This window comes from Buceros rhinoceros, unplaced genomic scaffold (assembly GCF_000710305.1).
Source record: "Buceros rhinoceros silvestris isolate BGI_N320 unplaced genomic scaffold, ASM71030v1 scaffold15824, whole genome shotgun sequence".
Lineage (NCBI taxonomy): Eukaryota > Metazoa > Chordata > Aves > Bucerotiformes > Bucerotidae > Buceros > Buceros rhinoceros.
Genome location: NW_010406609.1, coordinates 1 through 9,807, shown reverse-complemented (window position 1 = coordinate 9,807; position 9,807 = coordinate 1). Strand labels below are relative to the sequence as shown.

Genomic DNA, 9,807 nt, shown 5'->3' with positions numbered 1-9,807 from the left:
AACTTTTTTTTTTCCTCTACATTTGTCCTTTATGGGGATGTCTGAATTCTTGTGATCTTATTTAAAATTTAATTCAATAGCCAGATTTCTCCAGTGGAAAAAAAAAGTTAGTATTACTTAGTAAAGAAACACTATTCTTCTCACAAATGAGTACATAGGCAAACAACTTCAAAAGTATACTCCATGAAGCCACATAGTATTTTATTTACTTTCTCTCCTTATTTCACAGCTTTTTTCTTGGTAGTTTTGTTGCGCGTATATACTGTATCACATAATGTGTTACAATGCATTCCTTTCAAGTAAAAAATTGATGATGCATTCTTTGAACACCTGAGTTTTGAAAATTGATGGGAATAAAAATAATGCATTATGAAAAATTTTATGCACCTAGTACATACTTCCAGTATTCCAGATTAAATACTAAATACTGATGGCTCAACTTTTATATTAGGATTTATTGAAATGTATGCAAAATTACTTACACCAATGACACGATGTCCCCACGTTGTAGATCATAATTTCGAATGCTCCAGTGGTTTAAGAGCACTACATCAGATGCTTGTCTTCCTCCAGGATTCAAAGAAGGCTGGCGGGGGAGGCGGGGAAATAACAGCTTTAGATCTGAATTTCTTCCATGAATTTTCCACCTAACTCTCATTCCATCAACAGGTGAAATCCATTAAAATCAGCAAAAATATACCCACTTACTACAAAATGAGCAAGAATCTGTTGTATTACAGGAAACACTTCATTATTAAATGCCCTGTTAAATGTCATTAATTTATGACAAACTGTAGTTCATGTCTTTCAATGCACTACTGCATGCAAAATAAATTACACAGGATACATGCTCACGAAAAGAAGCTCATGTGGTTTTTACACAGAGCGTGGATATCCGACTCAACAAATCAGAATTATGTTTGAGAGAAATATGACATTGTAGAATACTTTTTTCTTTCCCATAGAAAAACCTGACATATTTAAAATGCACAGACAAAAATACTATTTTGGTAGAAGAAACATACAGAAAACCAGAAGACAACTTTCATTTTACATCAACAACTACATTTTTCCATTAAAAAAAAAAAATCATCTAAGACTTTCAGCAATTCTTTCTCTAATGTAAATAACATAAACTGTGATTCTACAAGAAACAGTATAGAAAGAATTTAATGTAATGTGTTCAGAGGCAACTTATTCCCCATGACATTTTTACGAGTAGTAAGTTCTCAAGTCTAGAAAAACAAAAATACAACTTCTGAAAAAGTAGTCAAACAAACAGGCTCACAAGGGCTCTATTTTTGTAAGAAAGAAAATAATACAGAAGCTTCTTCCTTCCTCTAGCTTGAAGCATTACAACTTGCTTGCCCAAGTTCTTGGCATAATAGCCTCCTACAAATAAGACACACAGGTCTTAATTTAGAATTGTGGTGCAGAAGTCATAAAACATTCACTCTTTGCAATTACTAACTAATCTAATGCTAAAAGCATACAAATTGAGATCCCCAGCCATATGATGAAGCCTCACAGGACATGAGGTTCCATAAGTAGGAGAGTAAAAGCATGCTCTTTTATTATAAACAATGATTAACTTGATAGTTGTTATGCTGATGGTGAATACCAGAAGGCCACAACTTATTTGCTTATAGCCTGGGGAACAGAACAAATATTCACATGAGCTCACAGGCTTAGGTACAGTAATCCTAGTAATAAAGTTAGGAGAAACTGCCACAGAATAATTACAACTGCTATTATGCGTAATGGAATAGAACATTCAATAATGTTTGCTGCTGAAAGAAGTGTGCTTAGTCAGAGATCGCTGGTCAGGGTACTTACTATAATCCTCAGTATTGCACTATGCAATAAAACTTGTATATAAAGTTGCACATACACTGTCATCTTCCATCTCACTTGAAAACAGTCCATTTGATTTAACGAATTTACAAATTTATGTCTCCATGGGAGTTCACTTTTCCACATCATTATCTATGAAGGGTTCATAACACCAGACGAGCAATGAAACTCAATACAAAAAAAACCCATAAGTAGATATCAAGATGTCCACATGATAACAAATATTTTGAAGTATATATCCAGCATTAAAAGAGGAATCACAAAAAATCCGCAACAACCAATTAAGAAATTGTATTACCAGTTACTTGTGTCACTTGTATTCAGTGTTGTAAACAGACTACAACTCACTTGAAACCCACTATTAACAAAATGCTGGATGAGCACATCAATCTGTAAAATCTCAAGCAACAAACCACCTCATGTGAGGATTAAAAAAAAAAAAAGCAAACAGCAATTTTGGTAAGAAAAAAGAAAGTAATGAAACAATTTTAAAAATGTTTAAATTATAAACTACAATAGTTCACTGTTATTCCCTATCTTCATATACACTAAAGTCAGCACAAGTGAAAGAATTATGATGGGTGGCTGATAGCACTGTAGAAATACAAGAACAGCTTGAGACATGAAATGCATGAAGTTTGTCTCAGCTGATCGGGAATAAATCAGAAAAATTGTATTTTCATTAGAATCTTTATTCAGTGTTCTTGCCAGGATGTCAAAAATTATTACCATCGTCAGTAACTATGAAGCAGCATTAAGGCTGGACCAAAACAAAAACAGAAAGTGAGGGGAGAAAGAGAGCACAAAACAGATGAGAGCAGGAGAGTGCACCTGACACAGAGATTTATTGCTTGCTTCTTGTCAGAACTTCTAATTTCAGGCTCAGCAGGAGCTACAATGATGAGTACACAAAGCCAGCTAGATACTTTAGAGGTTTATTACAAATAAATTCTTGGGAATCATACAGTATCTTCAAATTGAGACACTAAGATATCATTGGAACCATACAACCAATGGATATATGAGTACATGCTGACTGAACTTCCCTCTCCCTCATACCCATTGCCTTCAGATACATAAACATAGATCACTCTTCAGAGAACACAGTAAATAGAAGGAATTGCACACAACGACCACTACTACCTCAAGCTACCCTGCAAGAGAAGGATACATTCCTTATAATTTGTCCCTGTCAGGCTTAGTTAGGCGTCTAATAAATCTTGGCAAGGAAATTAGTATCTTATTAAAAGCACTAGGAAGTTGTTCTTTTGTAGTCTGAAAAGCATCAGAAGTTCAAAACAAACTTCTATTTCAGTGCTACAGTCCGGAATAAAAACAGAGAGAGAATTTTACAGACATTGAATTGTCAGCAAAATTGGAAATGTCAGCTTTCAAGCTACCCATACTTCTTTCAACAGAGGGAATGTTTAGTCAACAGATTCATCAAGGGAGAAGCTTAGATTTTAATCACCAGTGAATATATATTGCTTTCCCTAGCCACTATGAAGAGTATGTATCTTTCTCTGTTAGGTTGAATAAATCTGAGCAAATAACTAAAGTTTTCCAAATCTTCCATGGGTAAACCACAGTAAACTACATGCTCTTTGGGTACAGAAGCAACACTCCAGAACAATACCAGAGCACTCCCTAACACTTGAGACTTTGACTTCAAAGGAAACATAAAACAAGTCTTGATCAGAGGGACTTGTGGAGTAGGGAAATACAGAAAATTTCTTTTCAGCTACTGAAGTAAGACTATCCAAACAAGAATGGGTGTCAAAAAGAACATTACGTCAAAGACAGAAAAGGCCATGCATATTGTCTGGAGGCTGCATACAGCTCTAGACCTCAACAGAGGCAAAATATAGGTAGATGGAAAATGGGGGAGTTGTATTTGTCTGGCTTATTTTGTACTTATCTAGATGATGCGTTATATATTTGAATTTCTCCTGTCTGAAGATAGCAAAAAGAAAATGAAACTGTTTCTCCTAGTTTCAAACTCCTCTCTTTTCTGGAGCAAATTTCTGGCTCTGCAACCATAAGCCTACCTTTGATTGGTCATCAATGGTAATCAGAATAACATTCATGAAGAGGGCAAAGGTAACTTAGGTTACACCTAACTTCTGGTCTTAAGATTCTAGAATTACTGCAGTATGATGATTTTACTTGGGTCCCTGTTCTTGAGGCGAGAACTGTCTTCTAGACCAGCTGAGGTTTCTTGATAGAGGTAAAGCACTAGATTACAGACTGCCACCAAAGGCACAATGCCACCTTGCCATGCCCTCCTCCCTTCCACATGCTTTTTACAGTATTAAACACAGATCAGCCAAGCCCGGGTTCTAGCCCAACTTTTGTCTGACTGAATGCTGCACAATTCAAAATCCAGCAGCTGGCCTTGATTGCTGTGAAACTTCTCTTCAAGGTTCTGAGCTTACTCAGATAATCAGAAAAGAGGGTTTGGCATCGAAACCTTAATTAATCTCTGCCAATTGGAATGTTACAACATCAAAACAAAATAAATTATAGTTATCAGTGGTGATGCACAGCAATATGCAGTGCATATAATTTAAAGTGTAAAGTAACAATACAAAAATTGACTATCTGCATTACAACATTTCTTTTCAAGTCCCAGTAACAAAGGAAACAAACTAGCTGTTCGCTATCATGAGTACTTATCTTCTAAATGTCACACAGTCTATTTATATTTATTTGCTTACACTGTGTAAACATTCAGTATAACAAGTGAATTGATACTTACATCCTGTAGAAGCATAGCTATTAACATTAGGTTCATTTTCAGTATTCTTTACTGAATTGGTGCCGTACTTGCTCGCTAGTAAGAGCAAGTATAGCAGGAACCAGTTTTGCCTTATAATTACGATAACACAGCTGCTAAATATTAATAAAGCCTCTTTGTGAGTCATCAATTCAATCCAAAGAGGCAAAAGATAGGGGTCATAAAACAAATTTTATTTCCAAATTACTAGAAAAATAGCCAAAAGAATATTTCATTATAACTAGTTATCTATTTTCCTTTTACTGAGACAGAATTTTGGCATGTTTCGTTCTCAAAAGCTTTTCTTTTCACATCACGAAAGTATTTGTTTAACAAAGTCAAAATTAAACTATTCGGTACTGTGATGTAATAACAATTGAGAAAAAAGTATTTTTCCACCTTTCTATGTCAGCGGACAGTCACTGTTTAATTTCCTGACAGACAAAATACCTGCATCGATGCTCCTTCCACTCTTGCTATGCAGGCAACTCTATCCAGAAAAGTCACTGTTACTGGAACAGCAACAAAGAAACCTTTAAAAAAGGCTTTAATGTATCTCTTCCTCAAACCTCCAGCCTGTGCCATAATCTGAAAAACATGAATAGGGAAAAAAAAGTTGTTATGAAACAAATTTTAAGTAATAAAAACATTATAGCAATGCAACAAGGAGCAATTAAGAATAAACTCATGATGTTATCTGTCAGGGTCTTCCAATATCCACAGTGAAAAAAAAAGGATGTGCTCATAAGAATGATAAAAATAACAGAAGTCATCAAAATTTAGAAGCCTGCTCTGCAGAAGAGAGCTTGATACTTGACATTTACCCTTTAGCTAATTTCACCATTTATTGTGATCCTGTGCTAGCAGAAATACTTGATAAAAATGACTCAATAACAGTGCAGCTAAGCAAGAAGGAAACCAATATAACCAGACAAAATCTAATTATGTATTTCTGAAAAAAAACCCATCAACTAGATTGAAATAACCAATTACAGAGCATTCGGTTGGAGCTTACAACCAAAACTCTGTAAATAATTTTCTATCCATACAGTGGTAATTATTAATTCGTGACCCCTAAAGACAGATTGTTCTGAGCAAGGGAAAAAAACCTATTTGCAACATGTTACCATTTCTTCATTAAATATTTTCGTACATAAAGATGTACAAATACATCATTTCCACCCTTGTGATGATTGCACACATGTAAAATCAATTCAAACTGTCACATATCATAGGGACACACAAGAGGAACAAACTGACTTCTTGTTCCCTACTACACCAGAAAGTTAAAACTATATCAGCAGACAGTGCAGCAAAGTCATGACACGTGATTGTTCCACTACAATGCACTATCTATTACACTATCTCCTATCTATTTATTTAGCCCTGAACCACAGAATGTTCTTGAAAAATACCTACAAAGTACAGTGAAACACAAGTTGTTTGATCATATTAGTTATACCTCTGAAAAGCAAGCTGAATATCCAGATACTGCTGCAAAGGACTATTTTACAGAACTGCAGTTTCGTTATGAGAAATGCTGCCCTTCACCTACTGACAAATCCAATTTAAAATGTTGTTTTCCCTACTGAATGCCTGGTAGACCCCACACAAGATCAGTTTGTGCAGTGACTGTTGCCTCTATCACATCCTAACTCTGACAGACAGTAATAGGAGAAATCAGATTGTGCTCTGAACTTTTGAGTCTTTCAGTGTGTTTATATTCAAGAACAAAGAATTATTTTTCAACCAAAAATAATGGAAAACACAAATACATGCAGTTCCGTTCAGTGCTGTTAGAAACATAATATTTAGATATTCACAATATAGTATTTTCTTTGTTGAATTTTCACAAATATGAAAGTGATGAACTATTTGTATGCAAAATACAAATTCAAATCACCCTAATGAAATAGTACTGAAAGCAGTATTTGTGCCACAGATACAGCTTCTTTATTTCATAAAGCATTTTACTTGAGAGGAAACCCCATTCTACAAAGTAAGCCATCAGCATATTCTTCACTATAATTCTTTATAGATATTAATAGCTTTTCAATGACAAGATCTGTCTCTAAAAGACAGGAACATCTTTACTATTACCTCTGACATTCACCTTCACAATACTTTAAATCTCTTTTTATTTTTTAAGTGGGAATATTTCATCATCATCATCTATACCCTCTGCTCATAAGTTTAACTAGTAAAAAGTCTAAATGCACTTAATGCTTATAATTCCATTATAGTTTCTTGCTGTATGTTTCATGAAAACGTTTCCAATTTGCATGAACAGTTTTCACAAAGAGTTTGAAATAGGTTGGGAAACAGAAAAAAATCCTCATCCATTCAAGACATGTTAAAATGCTTTACTTTCAGCTTATCGTTTAAGAACTCATTATTTGAATCAATCCACCATGAGAGTCTATTGCCTCAATCAGCACAGACTGACCTTTAGAATTACTCCACAGAAAAACAGAATCTCTAAAAGTCAGTTCTTTGTCTACCGTTTACAAACTATACCACTTCATACACCTTAACACCCTTCTCTCTACCCACAGATTATGAACTTCCCCTCTCTAGTTTTCTGGCTGGAATTCTACTTTCCTGCTATTTCCTGGCATACCTCTGACCTACTCAACTCTAATAGCAATCACAGCCTCAAGACACAATTTTGAGGGCTTCTCCACTAATACATCCACCATGTTCTTTATAGTCACTCTTTGAGCTGAAAGACATTGGCTGACAGATGTATCACCATGTTCAATTTACTATTTAAAAAAACAATTAAAATCTGATTAATTTCATCATCATCATGGCTTGGCTTCGCGAATGAAGATCTGGGAAGGGCTTTTCCCACACTCGCTGCAAGAGATGGGTGCACCCTTCGGGCCTGTGCGGTGGATTTTTTAGGTGAGGCGCAGCGTGTGCAGAACTGGTCCCACCTTTTACACCTGAGGTTCATCTGCCAGGGCCTAGCGAGCTTGGACGGTGACAGCAAAGTCCTCAGGTCGTAGGTTTGGTTAGAGTATCCTTCTCTTAGATGGATGCCTTACAAGGCTAAACAAGCTCCATCTGCCCGGGTTTGGAGTCAGAGTTGTCCTTCTCCTAGGATGGCTGCCTCAAAACAAGGAAGTTTCGGCCCAAACCAGGAAGTTTAGCCCAAACCGGGACAGCTAGTGAGCCCATCCTGCCCGTGGACACACTTTGTCTGACCCTTCAGTTGAGACCTGTCTGGCTTGGGAGACCCCACCGGAGGCACATGCCACCACCAGCACAGCTCTCAACCTCACAAGGGCAAGCAACCTCCTTCCCCACGGCAAGGGGGTGCCCGTGAAAGAGTCGCTGCTCTGCCTCCGGACATCACAGACCTGGGCACGGGGCGCCTGGGGCCTGCCAAGAATGGGAGCCGTGGAGGTCTCTGATTAATTTACTTACTCTTTAAATTCCTCCTAATAAACCTATTTTTCAGTAATAATATAGCATGAATGTCCACTCCATCCCTTCTATTAAATCCACTGACAGATCTTGTTATAAACTTCTTGCAAAAGTCTCATACTGGTATCTAAGGAAAAATCTAGTATCTGAAGAAAAAAAATCGATTGGTCAGACCATCCACAGGAGACAAACCATATGCTCCTGGAACTACAAGCTAATTAATAGCGACACTGAATCTAGCAGATTGTTTAAAACAGTTAAGACAAAATGCTACATTCTCAGTACATCACTTGGCCAAGACAACACTGGGAGCGTTAAGCAGCTGTAGACAAAGCTGGGAATTCAGGTCCTACTTTTGTGGTTTTGGACACACCCAGTATTACAAGGCATAGTATGAATAAAGATGAGGAGGGAAACACCAACAGCACCCCTACAAACAACTGATTTGCAAAGCCACCAAAGCAAAAGCAGCTGTTGTGCTGAAGAACTTCTCTACTTGCACTCAATTACTTTTTTCTTTCTTTCCTCCCTCCCTCCCTCCCTCCCCTCTCTACTTGGCAACTGCTCAAATCACTGGTTAAATAATCACCAAGATAAATTTTATCACACCGAGATGAATCCTTCATTTCCAGTCACATGCTACGTTCCAAAAGTTTCCTGGTTCCCCACCTCCCACAGCCAAGGTCAGCTTTTCCCCAGGACACAAACTGAGCAGGCCTGTAGATTACTGTAGAAGCCCTTCTTCCCAAAATATCATAACCATAGGCACACATTTTAAACAGTTTGAGAACTACGTAAAACCAAATCCGACTTTAACCTTAAGACCTTCCATATAACAAAGCATATTTAACACAAGAGATAGAAGTTACTACGTGACAGCGTCTCGTTGAACAGTGTGCACATTCTTGCCAGCTCTGCTTCAGAAGCTCTCTCCTCCAAAACACACAGACAAGCCCTTACCATGGATAAGCATTTACACATGCAGCATTGCTATGCAACCATTGACACAGTAGTCCATCATCCAACTGCCAGTGAAGTGAAGGTTACCCATCACTCTTTCAGTAAGAGGGGCTTCACGTTGTCTTCCCTTGCCATAGGGGAAGAGCATGAATGCAGGCAGCAGAAAGACAGTTTGCAGCACTGTCTTCTACCAGCAATTATAAATGTGAACAGATAATCTTCAGCTGATACCTACTGTTTGATTAAAGTGTGCAGTGTTTTCTTTTCTTATACTTAGATGGTCTTAGAGAAAAGAAGGGGAAAAAAATAAGCATTTACTGCAATCAAAAGAAAGAATTTAGGGTAGTAAAGGGTAGACACAACATAGATCCTTGTGATTTTTTTCTAAAACCAAATAATTTTCTAGTTGGAGTATTTGTTTAAAAATAAAGAAAACATTAGATAGCTTTCACTCCTGAAGCTAATATTCTCCTCTTAGAGATTTTATAACCCCAGCATGCTCTAATTAACTAAATACACCAGAAAACACATTCCATTTGAGAAAATCTGTGAAAACTACTGAAGGAAATACTGCCATAATTTTCTAATATTTCAATTTAATGTTAGATATTTTATAAATATATTTTTCTATATCAAATTAATACACAGATTCATTTAAAAATGCATAACTGTCACACATGCCTGTTATTTATATATAAAAATGTTGGTGTCCAATGTTCAAAGTAAATTAGAAATTTTAGCAAGGTTGAAATTACTGTGTCCAAGTCCCTAATCTACTTTGGTTT

The 9,807-nt window shown here is 36.6% G+C and overlaps 1 protein-coding gene across 1 annotated transcript; it reads right to left on the bottom strand.

Annotated features, from left to right (window-relative positions):
• Positions 1 to 478: 478 nt before the first annotated feature.
• IMMP2L (IMP2 inner mitochondrial membrane peptidase-like (S. cerevisiae)) lies at positions 479 to 5,215 on the bottom strand. Its single transcript, XM_010134183.1, has 2 exons — positions 5,081 to 5,215; positions 479 to 586 (listed from the first exon to the last, which is right to left on the bottom strand). Exons 1-2 carry the CDS (start codon positions 5,213 to 5,215, stop codon positions 479 to 481), a joined length of 243 nt encoding a protein of 80 aa, XP_010132485.1.
• Positions 5,216 to 9,807: the final 4,592 nt, after the last annotated feature.

Bases quoted from the DNA above. Each gene is read 5' to 3' on its own strand.
- IMMP2L (XM_010134183.1), bottom strand. From the start codon at position 5,215: ATGGCACAGGCTGGAGGTTTGAGGAAGAGATACATTAAAGCCTTTTTT. The intron at 587-5,080 runs GTATTTTGTCTG...CTCCCCCGCCAG, and splicing joins TGGAAGGAGCATCGATGCAG to CCTTCTTTGAATCCTGGAGG.